At 41.4% G+C, this 20,631-nt stretch overlaps 1 protein-coding gene across 2 annotated transcripts; it reads left to right on the forward strand.

The window, feature by feature from the left end:
* The first annotated feature begins 1,289 nt into the window (after positions 1-1,289).
* On the forward strand, positions 1,290-17,073 carry LOC112250655 (alpha-N-acetylgalactosaminide alpha-2,6-sialyltransferase 5). Of its 2 annotated transcripts, none has more exons than XM_024420991.2 (5): positions 1,290-1,482; positions 2,216-2,428; positions 10,690-11,102; positions 12,901-13,008; positions 15,271-17,073. In XM_024420991.2, exons 1-5 carry the CDS (start codon positions 1,468-1,470, stop codon positions 15,509-15,511), a joined length of 990 nt encoding a protein of 329 aa, XP_024276759.1. In that variant the 5' UTR covers positions 1,290-1,467; the 3' UTR covers positions 15,512-17,073. The 2 variants fall into 2 exon arrangements, with proteins under 2 accessions (XP_024276759.1, XP_024276760.1); XM_024420992.2 differs by having other exon boundaries at positions 1,290-1,479.
* Positions 17,074-20,631: the final 3,558 nt, after the last annotated feature.

Genomic DNA, 20,631 nt, shown 5'->3' on the forward strand with positions numbered 1-20,631 from the left:
TGTCTGTTGTTGGCATGTGTTTGGTACTACTGTTGAGGCTACGCAGCACTTGTAATCACAGCCTAGAGGTCAAGAACTCTAAGGCATGGGTGGTAGTGCACACACAGGTGGTCCCGCAGTTGATGGTTCAAGCCCTGCCCCAGGTGCTTTTCCACTACCTTATTATGTTTACATAATTTGATAAATAAGAATAAGAATACCTTGTCTAAATTACTCTGCAGCCTACCTTTTATGAAATACTATCCCACAATCTGGTTATTAGGCTATGATATAAGATTAAAAAAGGACTTAAATAAATGTTATTCCGCATGTTTGCAAAGCCTATACCATTACATAAACTACGTCTATTGAATTTCATTATTCAGCTTACATGAACAAGTGGTGTAAAGTACTTACGTAAAAATACTTTAAAGTACTATTTAAGTAGTTTTTTTGAGTATCTGTACTTTACATAACTATAGATTACATATTAACTTTATACTTCTGACTACTTTTACTTCACGACATTCCTAAAGAAAACATTGTACTTTTTACTCCATACATTTTCCCTGACAACCAAAAGTACTAGTTGCGTTTCGAATGCTTAGAAGGACAGAAAAAATGTTAAATTCATGCACTTATAAAGAGAACACGTGGTCATCCCTACTGCGTCTGGCGTGGCGGACTGACTAAACACAAATGCGTCTTCTGTAAATAATGTCTGAGTGTTGTAATGGGACCCTGGCTATCCGTACATTTTAAAAACAAGAAAATGGTGATGTCTGCTTTGCAGGAATTTGAAATTATTTATAATTTTACTTTTGATACTTAAGTATATTTAACCAATTACATGTACTTTTGATACTTAAGTATATTTTAAACCAACCACTTCTAGACTTTTACTCAAGTAGTATTGTACTGGCTGACTTTCACTTTTACTTGAGTAACTTTCTATTAAGGTATCTACACTTTTACTCAAGTATGACAATTGGGTACTTTTTCCACCACTGATATGAACTACTTATTAATAGTAATTAACAGCCTATAAACTATTTGCTTAACACCAACATTTTTACAAAGGTCTCTTTTACAAGGAAGCACTGCAATTTACAAATACAACATAATACAAATGTATACAATATTTCAAACACATTCAACAGAAAGAGTTAGGCTACATTCCTCAGTAAAGAGATCCCCAATCAATAATTTGAATTGTACGAAATTCTTCCATCCTTGAACAGGCGTTCATTATGACCATGCGGAGTTATCATACTGGGCGCTCTGGATTCTGCGAGAGGGAAGTGGATCGTTGATGTATGTATCAGTGCGAGTGCTAATCTGCTACATTAGGGATGCGCTCTTTGTCAAAAAGTCAGTCAGTTGTTATTTGGCGTAAACAGACACGGCTGCGACGATTTCAGCAACGTGAATGCTCCGGCTTCTAAATCGTTATGTAAAGGGAACAATTTTACGGAGGACATCCACAAAATGAAGGCTCAGGTGGTAGGCTTTTTGAAACTCTTTTGGAAAGATGGAAGTTATGGAAGAAAATAGACATCTCGCCTACTGCTACCGTATCATGCTCCTAGTCTATTCTACTCTACTGTTTAAATAGTTTCAGCTCTATCTTTATAACAATGGGTTGGGTGATGGATTTAAAGATTATAATGTGAAGAGTGCACAGCTGTCAGTCTTTTTAAATCATAGAGCGCATCTGTTCCCACAGGGCAAAAACTGGTTGAGTCAATGTTGTTACCACGTAATTTCAACAACAAATATCATATGTGATGAAGTTGAATCAACGTGGAAAACTGAGTCATCGGCATTATAGAATTTCCCTCAAGAAATTCCCCCAACTTTGAACCTAAATCAATTTTTTTTGGTGATTTTACGTTGAATTCACGTTAATTGACAACTCAACCAAATATAAATCAAAACTAGACTGAACTGACATCTGTTCACAGTGGGTTGATTTGAGTGGTCGATTAGAGAATTTAATTGTGATTATAGAAAGAAGAGATGTGATATTATGTGTCATCTCACAACCATTATCATAAGCTGCTAACAGAGTTTTAAAGTTCTAATTTGTCATTATATTCTAGAATAGAAATGCTATAAATAATTTATTATAGCATACTGCAGATATAGGCTAATTTATTTATTTTTTTGCATATTTTATAAACCGGTTGAATATCTCATGATATAGCCTATTTTACCCATTTTCTCCTTATTATAGCGCCGTGGGGTTATCGTCATTATAGTTATTACCATGGGTACCAGTCTCATGGTTGTGTACAACAACAGCTTCACGGACACGTCAGGGACAGCGTATCCCACGGATGCTGCTGCTACTGGGCCGCAAATGGATAAGCCCAGGAAAGCGCAGCCTAAACCAGGAAGAGCCCTGTCATCAACCCTACAGGGCTACACTGGAGTCATCGATCAAAAGGTAAGCGGTATACTGACTATAAGAACGGAACATCTGTAGAAATGTGTCAAGACATTTAAAACATGTATGGACAACCAATGCTGTCAACCAACAGTGGTTGTTTCCTGTGTCATTTATTCAAAAGGCTTTGTAGATATTTATTCCAAAGGCTTTGTAGATATTTATTCCAAAGGCTTTGTAGATATTTTGAAATTGTAAGTAGGTATTCGACAAAAGTCTACAGTGTATTCCAAAGTACCATCAACAGCACTATCACTAGACTTTTCAATAACCCAAATGCCTTTGTTGCCACATATCTTCAGTCTGTCGCTTAAGGTTCAATCGTTTAGAACTAAGATGAGGGTTAATCGATTCAGTGTCTTGTGAGTGTAATTGTAATCAGTGGCCACAGCCAATATGTTGGACATTAAGCACCTGAGAGGCACATTGACTGCTCTAGTGATGTTGTGCATGAATAACACGAGCTGCACCTCCTGATCTGTATCCAGCTGTTATTCAGGTAAAGCTGACCGGCCAGCTCACAGACAAATATCCCAGGTAGGCTACACTCGAAGTGGCTTATTGGTATAGCTCGGGAGATTTCTTCTTGAAACCACACGAGTGGGTGGGACTTAAGGGCTTGCTTACTTGCAAGCCCTTAACCAACAATAAAGTTTTAAGAAAAATAACAACATTTTGTATTTATTTTTAAGTAACAAATAATGAAAGAGCAGCAGTAAAATAACAGGGGGTAACGGTATGGAGTCAATGTGCTGGGGTATCGGTTAGTTGAGGTAATTGAGGTAATATGTACATGTAGGTCGAGTTATTAAAGTGACATAGATATGCATAGATAATAACAGAGAGTAGCAGCAGCGTAATGGAAGGGGGTGGGGCAATGCAATTAGACTGGGTTGCCATTTGATTAGATGTTCAGGAGTCTTATGACTTGGGGGGTTGATTAGAAGCTGATTAGAAGCCTCTTGGACCTAGACATGGCGCTCCGGTACCGCTTTCCGTGCGGTAGCAGAGAGAGCAGTTGTTTTGGTACCTTTGAGTTTTTGTTGGTTGTTATTCCTAAATAAGAGACACACACAGCGTGCTGGCTTCTGTATGGGCTGACTTTAGCAGCATGGCTCCAGAGTGGGAGAGATACGGGAGTAGAGAGCGGTAGCGTGGAAGGACACTGTGTCTCTCAGGTGGCACCGGACAAGAGAGGCTACAACGGAGAGGAGTTGAGAACAGGATTATATGGGGGTCTGTGTCTGGAGCGGTTCTGTTCACTGCTCACTGTTTAATGACTATTAAAAGCGTCAGAGAGTTGTGTGATTTGTAGCCATTGTACTGTACATGCCCAGCACAACGAAGTTGTTTGTTCTTGCCCAGCCCAAACTTTTCAATAGATTCAGCAGCAATATGAAGTCCCCTTCCAGCCAACAGCTAGAATATGATGATGAAAGAACTTAGTAACTCGGACCAAACAGGACACAAAGAGGTCTTTCTTTGTGTCCTATTTGGTCCCAGTCCAAGAAAAGGCAGCACAATGAACACATCTGGATTATATTTCCGTTCTCACCCCGTCCCCTGATATGAATCTTCTCTCCAGTCGTTCCCTGCCATCGTATTACTTCATTAATCTGCAAACTGCCCCATCTCAGGTCTGCTCTCCACTGTAGGGACTCTAAAGTACCGCTGTAGTGTAGCTGCCACTACACCCTGAAAATCACGATCTGAATTCACAGACCATCCCAGTCAGTTGGTATCGGCTTTAGCTGCGGGGCCTCTTGACTCTGATCACTTAACATACACAAAGCATTCATGCATGCACGCCCCCATGCACACACACACACACACACACACACACACACACACACACACACACACACACACACACACACACACACACACACACACACACACACACACACACACACACCCACCGTATTTACAGTATTTACTGCGCCTGAAGGATTCTGGTTATGCCCCCCATTAACTTATGTGCATAACTTTCTCTTTCATGGGCCATGATTCCACTGAGCTGGGTGTTGGACCTGTGAGTACCACCACTACTCCTCTAGCTGCTTTATGGCTCATACTGGGGGCTGAGAAAGGCCACACATTAATCATGGAGAATACACAGGAAAGGTCTGCCTCCACCTACGTGCCATAGAAGGTTATTCGTTTGCTCACAAGCTACCCAAAGGAAACCCTTTCTACTTCGATACCTGGGAACATGTATTTCTTTCTAGTTTCATCTCAGCATTTGTGAATTGGGATGAGACATAAGATATACAGTACCTGACTGGTGGCCTTTGAATATTTCAGGACAAATCATTTATGTTAGCTGAAACGCTGCTGATACATGTAGCATAAAAGGAAATATATAAAAAAGGAAATAGGTGTATCTTAGACGTAATCATATAATTTAGAATTAATCAGTGTGTCTCCCCCTTTGTGTTACTTTCTCCACTGTCCGTCACGGTGGTTTCTTTTCTGAGAATGTCCCTCCTTTATGGCTTTCTCACTTTTGACAATCTGATTACAGCTGCAGTCACACACACACGAGCGCGCGCGCGCACGCACACACATACACACACTCACACACACGCACACACATACACACACACAAACGCCTGGTGGACTAGGTACAGTTAGTGACAATCCCCCCTCCTCTGATGCTTTACCGATTCCTATTAAAGAGATGTTGACCTTTAACACATGGCCATCAGCATCAATATGCACTGGCCTTTACACATGGTAATCACAAATCATGTATTTTCTGTAAATCTCCTCACTAAATATGTGTGTTTTCGCACCAGTGCTGAAATCCACCACTTTGCTTTCAAAGCCTTGCTTTTTGATGTAATCTCTGATGATTAGTTGGAACTAGAAATGAAAATGTAGATAACCGGAGAAAGTCACAAGTGCAGAAATTAGTTATTTGTGAGACTCCCTTTCAATGATGCCCTTTACAAATCCCAGTTGTATAGAACACCGGACAAAGGATCCAGAAATCCCTTAAAAACGACTACCTAAGACGAGAATCAGTGCATTCCTCCCGAACATCTAATATCTTTACCAGTATAGGCCTAGACAGAGACTAGAAGATCGACGCTTAACCGAACCACGGCTAACCTTATTGGACATCATCCTCTGGATGTCATTAACATAAGTAGCCCATTAGCTGTGCACCCACCGCACTTCCTCCTCACTGAGAGAACTTCTTCTGAAGGATCCAAGTCCTCATTAATCCAAGAGGACCTACTCCCTCATAAACAGATAGATAGACAGGGCTAATCAGAGCCTTGAGGAAAGCTGACAGGAAGCAATGAATATCATCATTTTGTAAGAGGCAGCTGTTGACTCCATCTTGGATCTAAGTGGGAATTGACGGTTTTTAGATTTCACTGTTAAAGATGAACTTTGACATTTTTTAAAGAACAAAATGGCAGTGATATATACAGAAAATATCGCAGAGCTGTGAGAAGAATGCTGGTGCCCTCATCATTAAAAAGCAGTTGTAAATCAAACAAATACACGTGTGAACACCAAAGATGATTTCAATTTCTACTTATTTGAGAAGAAATTGTGAAAAGTGCAACACTGCCAATATATTTGACCGCATCTGTTAATACAGTAACACCCCCCCCAAGACAATTCCCCCTTGTCCCTCAAATGCCTCAACACCCTCAATTCTGACATTTCCTCTGATATGTTGGCCTACTGTCTCTAGTCATCATAAAGGAAAGGCTCTGTGCGCCTGGTCTCACTGTCAAACCGTTGTTTTTGAAATATTACATTTACCAGAACTGCGAGACTTAAAATCGAGGCTACTGTCCGCCTTGGGTGCTGTGAGTATTCTGGGAGGTAGCTAGAGAGAAGCTGAATGGACGCGGCTGTTCTCAAAAGCAATTATGATCCTGCTTTCCTCTGGGGAGGAGTCTAAGCAGGATGATAGTGATGCGTCTGGAGATGCTGTGTGGATGGTAATTGACTGGGTTGAGGCACTACTCATAACTGTGTGTTGTGCTGTGAGCTCTGTGGTCTGTTTATCATGGCTCAGCTAATCTAATCTACTTCACATTAGAGGTCAATGAAGTCTGAACCTGCCAACGCGCCATTACCATACTAACTCTGGGACTACGTCCCAAATGGCACCGTCCCAAATGGCATTCCCTACATAGAGCCCTTTGGGCCCTGGTCAATTGTGGTGAAATTTATAGGGAGTAGGGTGCCATTTGGGATGCACAGTTTGAGTGAAATATGTATATTTTCGGTTTATAAATGATTTATGACACGGTGAGTTGTATTAGTCAAGTTCCTACTGCATAGGTAGGTGTGCTCATATTGAAATGAGTTCATAATAATATAAAACTATCAAACTATTTGGGTACAGGTGGATCCATGAAGACCTCTACCACAGACTACTCCCAAATGCATAGGCCTAATAAGGATCCTCCCAGTTATTATTGCTTTCAAGCAGGTAGCTTCAATAATGATGGAATATGTAATAACATGTGATTCAATTATGTGTTATTTGAGAATCCTTTTTGACAAGGTTTCTCCCCTAAAAGACTCGGTTTCAACCTTTTCCTCAAAATGAAGGTCGATAAGTCATTGCTATTTCTGCCTAGAAAGAAGTATTGAGCTGACAGAAGCTCTGGGCTCTGTCAAAGACAATTTAGTCTTCCTGTCAAAAACACTTATTACTGGTACTGGGAGAATTTCCCTGGTGCTCTAGGCCACAAGGAGGATCCAATAATAAAGTTGAAAGTTATTGCTTGGGTTCTAGGTCCGCGTTTTGCTGCACTCATATTCCTGAGCGTTTTTTCAATTCCAAATATCAATCTTATCTCTTGACTCGTTAAAGGGGAAACGAATGTGCCGAGAAAATGTTCCCAGACAAACATAGTCCGTTCAGGTAAGAAAGCAGCAGAGATGAAAAGGAAAGAGCAAAATCTTCCAGGAATAAAGCACCTGCAGTTCATTAGAAGAGACAGGCATGAAGACTAGCCAATAGAGAAAATGCAGAAACAAAACCGGCATGGTTTTCTTTTCTTGTATCGAACTGCATTAAGTAGGAAGTAGTAAGGAAGAGCGGTTCGTATTGCCATGGGGAGTACGTGTTCCATATCTGCAGAAACGTAAAGAATACGAAAAATAAATACGATTTATATCCTCCCTAGTTATTTTTCGTAGCCTGGCAGGGGATTGTGTATAATCGTGTGACGTGGCGTGTCATTTTTTTCCTCGTCTACTTGTAGGATGTCTGGCTAGCGCGAGCAATTGATATATCCACACTATGTCGATGAAAGATGCGGTAGTTTGAAGTCGGGAAATTCAAAATTCACAACCTGCTACCATGACAGAAGAACCCGGATCACTCATCACACACACTTCCCACACCGTGCCCATTCCCTTCTCCGTTTCCTGGCAGCTTCCCTTGTTAATTCATCTGTGTGTAATTACAGAGATTACAGGAAGACACATGTGAACAGTAGAGCGGGATCATGAGGCAGTGAAGTCTGTAATCTCACCCGTATGCACAGTATGTATTTGTGCACAGGCCACACGGGCCACAGTCAAGCATGAAGCTAAGAGTACAGCTCTGAATGCCAATGGGCCTCTGCATTAAGCCTTGGAATAATTCATGAGAGGGTCTCAGGATTTTCATTATTAGATATAGATGCCCTTTTGCCTGGCCTTCTACTCTATGCTGTAGCGGGTATTGATTGTGCTGTTGAATTTTGGGGAACACAGTTTTCCTCTTGGCAGGGAGATCTGAATCTGGTGCCATGGATCTCAACTCTCCGTGTGCCCATTGACATCGATGAGAGAGAGGGAGGATTACATTCTTTTTTTAATGTTTTTACTTGTTTTGTTAACCTTTTACTTCGCGGGCTAAATCAGGGTCACACATTCTTGGTAGTCTTAAACACATCGACTTTGAAACAAAAGTATACACCTGACACACATGGTTATGGGTTTAAACAAAATAAAACACCTGTACCATGTCAGATATAGAGTTGAAATGTGTTCAATTTTGAGTGTGCATCCTAATATTACACTTTATATAACTCACAGGAGACTGAAACATAACAAAACCGTTTGACATAGAAACCGGATTCTCAGCGTGTTTTTGACGTAATGTTTATTAATGATGAAATTATGAAAAATATGAATAACATTCCACCCATGAGGCCACTAGGTCATTTGACTGCAGGAAAGGGCTACAGGCATCGTTACATACTCCAAAATGAATATGTGAATATGTCTCATATTTTATTGAATGATAATGGGTTGTGTGATTCTTGTAGAAGACCCTTTGGGCTTCAGTCAGCCCGAGAGAGCGCAGACTCTGTTTGAAAACTTCAAACATGCATCCTTCTTTCTTTTCTGCCTTCCGATAGGCTTGAGCAATGTGGTGGGTACCGTGGTTTCACTTGTCCAATGCTGTTAGCTACAGGTAACTGCCAAAATAAAGGAATAACCAACCTAAAGTGTCACATCCCTTTCCTGCAGTCAATGACCAAAAGCACCTCCTTTGGCCTCATGGGTAGAATGTTATTAATATTTTTAATTATTTCGTAATTAATAAAGATTATTAATAAAAAATAGACAAAAATCCTGAAACAAACCTGATTTAGCCCACTGCAGTGTAAGGTTGATAGGGTGTTGGGCCACCACAAGCCGCCAGAACAGCTTCAATGCACCTTGGCATAGATTCTACAAGTGTCTGAAACTCTATTGGAGGGATGCGACACCATTCTTCCACAGGACATTCCATCATTTGGTATTTTGTTGATGATGGTGTAAAACGCTGTCTCAGGCATCGCTCTATAAGTATTCCATTGGGTTGAGATTTGGTGACTGAGACGGCTATGGCATATGGTTTACATCATTTTCCTTCTCATAAAACCATTTAGTGACCATTCGTGCACTGTGGATGGGGGCATTGCCATCCTGGAAAAGACCACAGACTAGAGGCCTTCACAGGTTCAAAAAGTTGGACCCGTTCCGCAATGAACCTGGGGCTTTCCCATCCGGACCCAATATGCATAAATCAATTTTTTAAATATAGAGATCCGTTTCAAACGTACCCGAGAACAACTAGACCAATTCCGTATAGAGCTGGTCGGGTCCAGACCCGATCCAATCCGAGTGGGGGAAGCAGCAGAGAAGTACATTTTTAAGCTACTTTATTATCTGGAGCTGATAAAGCGCGAGGGAGATGAAGTAGAGAGAGGTAATGCTCTAGCATAGGCCATGCTGTGTGTGTAGGCTACTGTGAGTGAGCAAGTGACACGGAACAGGGAGGTGGGCGGAAGAGATGAGAGACAGCAACCAACTAAGCCGACAAGTGCTATAGTAGACTAATAGCTGCCTTAGCTAGGTTATTTATCATCCAATATGATATAGGTAACCTGTCCTGACTGCATCAAACCGAGAGGAGCTTGTTAAGATAGCTAGCTAGCTGGGCTAATAAAGGCTGTATGCGCATTCTCATCCTACACAGTTACAAACAACAATTCCATTCAGAATATAAAGTAGCAGCCTACCTGTTGGCTCTTGGCCATTGTAACCTATCCTTTCAATTCCATCATTTTAATTCAAAAATTTCCATTGATTAGATATCTCCTAACCTTTGCTCCTAACAGAGGCTCTATGACTGTAGCCTATTGCTGTTTTGATGACTTATGATTGGCCAACAACAACAACAAGCTACACGCGCCACTCTCATTGAAAGCAAAGAGCAGCCGTATGAATTGCACATTTTCTCTCTCTTTCTACTGCAACAGTCACATTCGGATCTGTATGGATCCTTCCAGAAAAGTCTGTTAAAATCACACATTCCCGAGACATACCCGAGACAATAATATCAGATCCGACCAGACCTGTGACATTATTTCGACTTATGGATCCGGACAGGTGGATCTGTGAAGACCTTTACCACAGACCACTCCCACCAGAATAGAAATGATTCCCATAGGTTGAAGGTAATCACTCGGAATGGCTGTGTATTTGTTGGTATCTGCCTTGCCATCTAAGGGGTTGAAAGGACCTAAACCATGCCAGGAAAATGCACCCCACACCATAACAGAGCCGCCAGAACTCTAATTTAAAGTGTTTCCTTTATTTTGGCAGTTACCTGTACATAATTTCAGTGCAAGGAAATAAGGAAGCATGCATTTTTTATGTTGTTTAATGGCCACAGTTGAACTCCTGTAACCTCTGACCTCACTTTACTATACCGTCTTTGACCTCTTGACTTTCCCCCCGAGCCTCTGAGGATGCACTGTAACTGCTGTGCCCTGGTGACCAGCTCTGGCCACCTTACCGGCAGCAACCGTGGGGACGAAATCGACAGCACTGAGTGCGTCATCCGCATGAACGACGCCCCGACTGGGGGTAGTTTCCAGCGGGACGTGGGCCAGCGTACCAGCCTGCGTGTCATCGCCCACTCCAGCATGCAGAGAGTACTGCGGAGCCGGCAGGAGCTGCTCAACGCCAGCCAGGACTCAGTCTTCCTCTTCTGGGGACCCAGCAGCTGTATGCGACGCGACGGCAAAGGCCTGGTCTTCAACAACCTGCGTATGGTCAACCAACTGCTGCCCAAACTGAAGGTCTACGTCATCTCCCAGCTCAAGATGCCGCAGTTCGATGAGCTCTTCAAGAAGGAGACAGGGAGAGACAGGTAGGGCTTTGACATTTTGACCCTTGGGTCAATGATGCCATTGGGTTTTGGCTTTGTGAGTCTGTCCGTCTGTCCAATTCTGGTCAAGAATGACTTCCGAAAAATACAGTCAGTGTGTTTGAGGACTTGAGCCACTTGAAGCAGGATTTGCCAGGGAAGTCGAATACATTGTAGTCAGTGCTCTTGGGCATACACATTCTAATTCAAAAGCTGATTTTGAGCATTTTTAACAAAATAATAAGAAAGAAATCCCAACAACCACCCAACCACTCACACTATCATTAATGGGATTTCGTTCAAAGCACACTGAATATATGTTAGGAACTAAGAGGATTAGTTGTAGACGGTGGGGTATGAGAATCTCATTGAATGGGACAATGCAGCTGGAGAGGGATTTCAACAATCTGTAAGTACAGAAACTCTGTCCCAAACAAAATGCTGGATCATGTTGTGAATGGAAGTGGTAGAAGAAGAAGAAACAAGAAGTTGTGTAATAACATTGAGACAACCTAATGCCAACTACCAATTTTACATTACCAAGTGTTAGGTTCTAATTCTCAGAGTAAAAACTCTACGGACACTGTGAAAGCTCAAACCAAGTTTATTCTTCCCAGAGGGCCAGTACAGCTGCATTAGACAAAGACATGGTTTCAGCCGAGGTAGTATACATACCCCACTCTGGGTGGAGTCTCCTCCTTATAGCTAAACATTGCATCATTGTTGCCGGGCAGGTAGCCTAGTGGTTAGAGCATTGGACCAGTAACCAGAAGGTTGCTAGATCAAATCCCCGAGCTGTTAAGGTAAAAATCTGCCGTTCTGCCCCTGAAAAAGGCAGTTAACCCACTGTTCCGAAGACACCATTGTAAATAAGAATTTGTTCTTAACTGACTTGCCTGCTTAAATCAATGTGATATGGGCCTTAAATGGTTCCTTATCAGCACTGCCACATGTGACTGTTCTCCCTGCAGTCACCCCTCGTGTCTCTTTTATAACTAATGATTAATAATATAACTAATAATTAATAATAGTTCAAGCTCAGAAATCCAAAACCCATCACACGGCATTGCAGGCAATGTTGCGACAAGCTGACACATTGACCAAATGTTTCTGTGTTTCTGCGCAGGAAAATCTCTTCGACAACAGAGTGATCGAATTAAGATAGTACATCTGTACATGACAGTTACATATGCTACGATAATACGAGATAATTGGTGTCTTCATTAACTGTTGACAGGAAGTGACAAAAGCACTACACAGCCTCCCAAGATAATGTCACTGAGGCAAAGCTAGGAGCAGAAACCGATTGCAGGTCCTACCAGACTTTCACTGTCTGGCACTCTCCCTGGTACTCTCCCTGTGCCCCCCTGGCAGAGGCTGCCAACAGTAAACAGAATGAGCCCAGACAGAAGTGGCACCGCTGCCAGCTGGGATATCCCCCAGTGAGGGGCTGGTATGGCTGGCAGGTCCACCTCGACAAACTAGCCTTGACGGTTCAGTAGATGAAAGGGCTCCATTTTACAGGGGGCACTGCTTTGATGGCTGTTTAACAGCACTGAAATTGCGATTTCATGTCAAATCATGTAAATTAGGAATATGGCAGTGTGAAATCTTATGGTATTAAAAATTAAGCAATAACTTGAGGACCTTGGGCAGAATGGATATCACTGCAAGCACCACATAGGGCCAGTTTTTTTCTCTCTCACAATTTCTCTCATTTAAATCTATATGAGTCATGCAACACATTTCATTGAACATATAGTATAAATTGTGTCTTGTTTCCCCTCACCTTGTCATCCAGGAAGACCTCTAACTCATGGCTGAGCACTGGCTGGTTCACCATGGTCATTGCCCTGGAACTCTGTGATACGATCAATGTCTATGGCATGGTGGCTCCTGACTTTTGCAGGTGGGTTGGGTTCAGCACAGGGCACAGTGGTGTCGGACCCAAGAGTTTCAATGACGTATGCCACATAAGGGATTATTACCCCAATGATTACTGATAGGCAATTTATCACTTTTATTATTAATATTATTAATATTATTATTTCTGTTCTGGCAAATACAATATACCTGCTTGTGTTCTAAATATCTTGACTATGCATCTTAAATACATGAGAGGGGAAGGTCTAATAAAACAAAAGATAGTTAGATGGAGGACAACAGGTGCTCCAGATATCGAGCTGATATCCACAGGCAGGTCCATGGGACCAGATCAAATGTCTGTGTTGTGTGAATTATTCATGCTGGCTCAAGCTCTCCTCTGGGGCCAGAGTGTACTGAGTCTAGGACTGAAGAATTATCACAGGGAAAGAAGTAGCTTTGATAAGCACATCTCGGGGCTAAGAAATATGATATGCAGGGCAATCAGAAAGTTTTCAGAGCCCTTGACTTGTTCCTTGTTTTGTTACGTTACAGCCATATTCTAAAATTAAGAAAATTGTTTTTTTCTCTCATCAGTCCAAACACAATACCCCATAATGACAAAGCAAAACGTTTTTTAGACATGTTTGCAAATGTATATATATATATTTTTTAAATACAATATCACATTTACATAAGTGTTCAGATCCTTTACTCAGTACTTTGTTTGAAGCACCTTTGGCAGTGATTACAGCCTCACGTCTTCTTGGGTATGACGCTACACGCTTGGCACACCTGTATTTGTGGAGTTTCTCCCATTCTTCTCTGCTGATCCTCAAGCTCTGTCAGGTTGGATGGGGAGCGTCCCTACACAGCTATTTTCAGGTCTCTCCAGAGATGTTTTATCGGGTTCAAGTCTATGCTCTGGCTGGACCACTCAAGGATATTCAGAGACTTGTCCCTGAAACCACTCCTGCGTTGTCTTGGCTGTGTGCTTAGGGTTGTTGTCCTGTTGGAAGGTGAAACTTCGCCCCAATCTGAGGTACTGAGCACTCTGGAGAAGGTTTTCATCAAGGATCTCTCTGTACTTTGCGCCGCTCATCTTTCCCTCGATCCTGACTAGTCTCCCAGTCTCTGCCACTGAAAAACATCCCCACAGAATGATGCTGCTACCACCATGCATCACCGTAGGGATGGTGCCAGGTTTCTTCCAGATGTGACGCTTGACATTCAGGCCAGAGAGTTCAATCTTGGTTTAATCAGACCAGAGAATCTTGTTTCTCATGGTCTGAGAGTCTTTAAGGGCCTTTTGGCAAACTCCAAGTGGGCTGACATGTGCCTTTTACTGAGGAGTGGCTTCTTTCTGGCCATTCTACCATGAAGGCCTGATTGGTGGAGTGCTGCAGAGATAGTTGTCCTTCTGGAAGGTTCTCCCATCTCCACAGAGGAACTCTGTAGCCATGTAAGAGTGACCATCGGGTTCTTGGTCACATCCCTTACCAAGGCCCTTCTTCCCCAATTGCTCAGTTTGGCAGAGTGGCCAGCTCTAGGAAGAGTCTTGGTGGTTCCAAACTTCTTCCATTTAAGAATGAAGGAGGCCACTGTTTCCTTGGGGACCTTCAATACTGCAGAAATATTTTGGTACCCTTCCCCAGATCTGTGTCTCGACACAATCCTATCTCGGAACTCTACGGACAATTCCTTCGACCTCATGGTTTGGTTTTTGCTTTGACATGCACTGTCAACTGTTGGACCTTATATAGACAGGTGTGTGCCTTTCCAAATCATGTCCAATCAATTGAATTTACCACAGGTAGACTCTACAATCAAATTGTAGAAACATCTCAAAGATGATCAATGGAAACAGGATGCACCTGAGCTCTATTTCGAGTCTCATAGCAAAGGGTCTAAATACTTATGTAAATAAGATATTTCAGTTTTTTATGTTTTATAAATTTGCAACAATTTCTAATCGCTTTGTCATTATGGGGGTATTGTGTGTAGATTGATCGGGGAAATAAAATATTGAATTGATTTTAGAACAAGGCTTTAATGTAACAGAATGTGGAAAAAGTCAACGGGTCTGAATACTTTCCGAATGCACTGTACTGCATCTCCACCATCTCTCCGTATTTTTCAATCCCTCTCTCGCTCCCTCCCCTCCCCATTCTGTATCTGTCTCTCGCATGCATGCACACACACTCTCTCTTTTTCTGTTGATCTCTCTCCTCTCCATTCTCGCTCTCTCTCCCCCCTCTTCCATTTCCCCCCTCAAACTTCTCTCCCCCTCATTTCCTCCTTTCTCCAGGGCTCCTTCCCATCTCTCGGTGCCGTATCATTACTACGAGCCTTCGGGGCCTGACGAGTGCGCAATGTATCTCTCCCATGAGCGGAACCGGCGCGGAAGCCACCATCGCTTCATCACAGAGAAGACAGTGTTCGCCAACTGGGCTCGGATGTTCGACATCCACTTCTACCAGCCAGACTGGACCCCGTCCTCTACTCTCAATGGAAACAGCTCACTCACACCAGCTTCAGATGGCTCTTGATACCAGACATAGACAGAAAGGTCCCCAGGACCTGGGGAAGATGTGACTGTGTGTTTGGACTCCAACATGCTGATTTTCCTCATCCTCCCCTTGGCTCCCTTATGGGAGTGTCCCTTATGGGAGTGTGTGGGAGGAGTGGAAAAGTACAAGGGTCATTCCACCAATTCAGTGCCCTTTGAGAAGTGTAATTTGGTAAAAAAATACATATATGTTGGATTTAACATAATTTTAACATTCTGACATGAAGAGCACATGTTCAACTTAATCTCAGCAGGTTAAATTAAAAAATGACTATAGTAAGTGCTAACTAAGTGGCAAATAAATTAACAGGGTTGACTGTTTTCTTAAATCAGCCATAAATCCCCTTGTGACAGGGGGAATGGAAGCTCACTGTGTGTAACAGAGGGTGGCAATTGAATGTAAGCTTCACAAAAATATTATAAAAATTGTTTTAAAAAAAGAAAATAAATGCCTGTCTATCTATGGGTAACAGGGTTGACATGTTATGTTCGACCCGCTCAGATTTCCACCACAAAACCCCAGAACGTGGCAAAAAAAGAGTGGAACCAGCTCACCTGCTTTTACACTAGGATCTGACTATTAAATGAGAGTTCTGTTCACGTAACGTGTTGACCTTCAAATGATGGACAGATGTAAATAAATCACTAATCACATGAAATAAATAATCATCTTCAGAAATGACTTAGTTATTTTGTTGCTTTGACAAAGGCTTTACAATGATGGTGATACTTTGAGAAATGTTGGGATTAAGTGGGTTAACATCTCCTTAGAAGTGACACAGGGCTGATGGAGGGAAATGTCAAAATGCAGAATTTTGGCACTTTAGCAAGTGTCATAAAAAATCTGATTTATTGAATTATCCATATGGTCTATATTAAATATATTTTAGATTAATATAACAGGCTTTAAAAAAATATTGGTTCACAATTCTTACTTAAAATATCAAAGGGACTCAAAAGGCACTCTTTTCGTGGAATGACCCGCAAGCTGCAGTTGTTAGAGAAGCAGAAGTGGGTAGCTGCTCCTCAAAATAGTTGGCACAAACTTAGCTCCAACTTGAGAAAACTTGAGGTGTTTGCTCAACTTGTGTTCATTCTACTATAAAATATTATTTGGGCAGCTTAACTAAAAAAGGCTGTGCAACTGGTTACACACACAAACAGTGCTTTTAACACACATGATTAAATTGTGCTTTTTAATTTATACATTAATTGTTATTCAACATGTCCTCACCTGGGATTTTAACTCACAACCTCTTGGTTCGTGGAATTCAGATCTTCATACTACGCCACCATGTCTGTGTCAATTACCATTTAATCAGACTTTTCTCTCATTATTGATTTGATTGACCTATTTCAGCAATTAGACTAATTTATAACTCTGGGATATACCAACTCAAATAATAATGACAGACGCAATATCTCCTTCACAATACTGAAAATAAATGATTTTGTTGAATTATTTACACATTCTGTAAGTAACTACATAGGGCCTATATAAAACCAACTGGGCACAATAAAAGGAGAGCTCAAATACAAGGACAACTGGCTACCAATCTGTTTTTCCACACTGATACAAACTGGGAAGAGAGATTCTATGTAAAACTACATGATCGCATTTTGTCATCATAGTGCCCTTTCCTTTATGTTTATGGAGAAAACAGAGCTGGAAAAATATACATTCTTATCAACTGAGCCTGACTTGATCACCTAGATCACCTTGCCCCCAAAAGTAACTAAGTAACAGATTACTTCAATTGAAAACTAATGCGGTAGGTTAGTTGTCACCACAAAAAAAGTTATCTGAATACTTTAACGTGTTACTTTTGAATCCTAATGCCAGTAGCTACCCTCCCAAACAGGATGGGGCCACAGCGGCAACCCTTCGGAATGATGGGATGTCATCTACACAGCGTCCACCTGAGACCTGGATCATGATGAGCATCCCGGAGGTGGACCTGGTTGGATTTAAGGGCTTCAAAGGACAAGCAGGTTTTAAAACAAGCTTGTTTTTTAATTAGTCCAGTCCCTATAATCACACTCTCGGGGCGACATGGTAATAACGTTTGACCTTACCTGGTAAAATAAACATGAAAACAAAGGTTTGGAAATGCGGTGTAAATTTACAAGTAGGTTTTCGTGCTGACAAACTATTCGCCTCCAAGCCTCTTTATTTGTATTTTTGGAAAAGGTTAGTCCCGAGTTTTTACAGGACCAAAGTGCCAAGGTGGTGTACTTGGTATACACAAATAATAAGCAGTCTTGAATGACTTCATTTGGTTGAGGAATCCTGTTTCCAAAACCAACCTGACAAAACGGGCGTTAACAAAGGTTAAAAACTGATCATGAGCTATCCCCCCTTCCTCTTTCAACGGTGTTCAACTTTATCACCATTGACATCATACCGTTTGGGTGCATACCGTTTGCGGATGCAGGGCGTAGAGTACATTACAGTATGTGTCAGGATTTGACACCTCATTGAGCCGGAGGATGAACATTCAACGTTCCATATCATGGTCGGATCATTTCATCTTCTGAGCAGCAATTTCCATCATGACACATATCCCCATTCCTGACATAGATAAGCACTGGCGCTAAATTGCTGAAATTACAAATGTTTGATAGCCCCTGGTAGTGGGGGAGATGGTTTTGGGATGTTTTGGTGGTGATTCTTGAATGGTTTTATCAGTCAAAAGTGGCATCATTATCCAGTGGGACCAAACTGTTTCCTGCACATCGTTGAGATGAAGTATAAGATAAGTATAGGAAAAGATTGCATAGCCTACGTACGGAGCAGGTGCTGGAGATCAAATGACATGATCAGCAAAAGGTAAAAACAGAAGGCAGTGTACAGAGTCTGGTGATTTATGAGGTATTATAACTTGTCTTTTTCATCGGCCGTTAATAACTTTTAGATGACCAGAAGGTAGGCTTAAAACAGACGGTCATTTCTCTAAGTGTCAAAAGCTAGTGGAAATTCTTGGCAAATTTGAAATGTGAAGGTTATGAGGCGTTTCAGGAGATATTACTCATGTTTGCCCTGACACCTAGTGGCTATTTGTGTCCTCCATCTGTATGGACTGGTCTGTGGGTGCGGGAGAATGAATGTCTTGTCGTCTATTACTGTGATTGTGGGCGTAGCGGGGGAACTTTGCAGTGTGTGGGTGGTCTATATGGACAACAATTGTTCCAATCACCCGAGGAAAATTGCAATTGCCACATTTTCCGCCTTTATGTGTTTTTCACCAGTAGAATACAGGCCCACCCTTTCTCTTTAGTGGATAGTTCATTGTTGACAAAACTATTCTAAATATGGGCCTTACAGTCTGTGAGGAACCTTTATTATAGATCCATCTGCGAGGCCCTTATTTAAACTGGCAAGCCTGAAATGAACCTTTACCATGATAGACCAGCCTGTAAGGCCCCTATTTGCTCTGATCAGCCTCCGAGGAGCCTTTATTATAGACCATTAGACCAGCATGTTAGGCCCATATTTACTCTGACCCGCCTGAGAGGAAACTTTATTATCGATTAGCCTGTAAGGCCCCTATTTACTCAGATCAGCCTCAGAGGAGCCTGTATTGTATTAGTTGTATGAATAGATAGCTCTATTTAACCAGCCAGCTAAGATACAGCTTGCTATATTAGCTCATTGCTCAAGAGAAAATAGCTAGCTAAGAAGTTAGCAGTGGTGTAGTACTTGTGGAAAAATACTTTAAAGTACTACTTAAGTCGTTTTTTTGGTATTTGTACTTTACTTTATTATTTTTATTTTTGACCACTTTTACTTTTACTTCACTACATTCCTAAAGAAAATAATGTACTTTTTACTCCATACGTTTTCCCTGACACCCAAAAGTACTTGATACATTCTGAATGCTTAGCAGGACAGGAAAATGGTCCAATTCACACACTTATCAAGAAAACGTCCCTGGCCATCCCTACTACCTGATCTGGCGGACTCCATAAACACAAATGTGTTGAGGTGTGCCATCAGCTATCCGTAAATTTAAAAAAATTATTAAAAAATGGTGTAGTCTGGTTTGCTTAATATGGGGAATTTTAAATGATTTATACATTTACTTGTGATACTTAAGTATATCTAAAATCAAATACTTTTAGACTTTTACTCAAGTAGTATTTTACTGGGTGATTTTCACTTTCACTTGAGTCATTTTCTATTAATGCATCTTTATTTTTGCTGAAGCGTGACAATTGGGTACTTTTTCCACCACTGGCATTGGTAGCTGTAATTGCTGCATTATGTTGTCAGATGAAAAACATCAGCAAAATAGTCAACTAAGATGCAAGCTCCTTTAAAAAGATAACTAACCAGCTAAATAGCTTAGATTATATATATATATATATATATATATATATCAGCCTGTATAATGTCTAAGTAGTCTTGCTATTTCAGTGTGTTAGCCAGTATAATTTGAAAACAGTCCAGCCATTTCAGTGTTTTTGGATCAGCCAGCTTTCAAAATGGTTATTCTCGCTCTCCCCCTTTAACAATTTGATTTTGAATTGGCGGAGTTGCATCAGCCTGTGAGGCAGCAGTGTGTAAACATCAGCCTGTGAGGCAGCAGTTTGCAAACATAAGCCTGAGGGAGCAGTGACTCACAGGCATAACTCACTTGTGCTAGTAGTAGATTGTATTTGTTTTTCGCAGTTCTAGACTAAATTGTCGGTGGGGTGCTAAAATATGCTATTCCTGCCGTTGACCTGTGAGGTTGTGTTCTTCAACAAAAAATATACATATTTTCACCCTGTGTTTGTAATTCAGCTACTGAGTGATGTGTATCCGTTTAGAAATGGCATCATATGGAACTGAATAACATTTAAATTAATACATTTTTCTCATGTGGGACAATGTCTTTACATTTACATTTTAGAAGGATATGCATAGTTTATGTGTGGCCAAACAACTGGAGTGGAGATTGATACGAGTCTTAAGGAAATAACAGTGGTTGAAGTGTGCTTTTAAACCAGCAGATGGAAATACAGTCCCACCCCTGGGAAAAACTTCCATCCAAATACATTTTGAATGCTGGAAGCCCCCACCCTTGAATTTACACACCGACCTGTTTTTCCTCCCTT

Source organism: Oncorhynchus tshawytscha, linkage group LG05 (genome assembly GCF_018296145.1).
Source record: "Oncorhynchus tshawytscha isolate Ot180627B linkage group LG05, Otsh_v2.0, whole genome shotgun sequence".
Lineage (NCBI taxonomy): Eukaryota > Metazoa > Chordata > Actinopteri > Salmoniformes > Salmonidae > Oncorhynchus > Oncorhynchus tshawytscha.

What these genes read in the sequence shown, in the direction of transcription:
- LOC112250655 (XM_024420991.2), top strand. An exon ending in CTGGAGTCATCGATCAAAAG is followed by an intron (nt 2,429 to 10,689) that starts GTAAGCGGTATA and finishes TTTCCCCCCGAG; the next exon opens with CCTCTGAGGATGCACTGTAA. An exon ending in AAGGAGACAGGGAGAGACAG is followed by an intron (nt 11,103 to 12,900) that starts GTAGGGCTTTGA and finishes CTTGTCATCCAG; the next exon opens with GAAGACCTCTAACTCATGGC.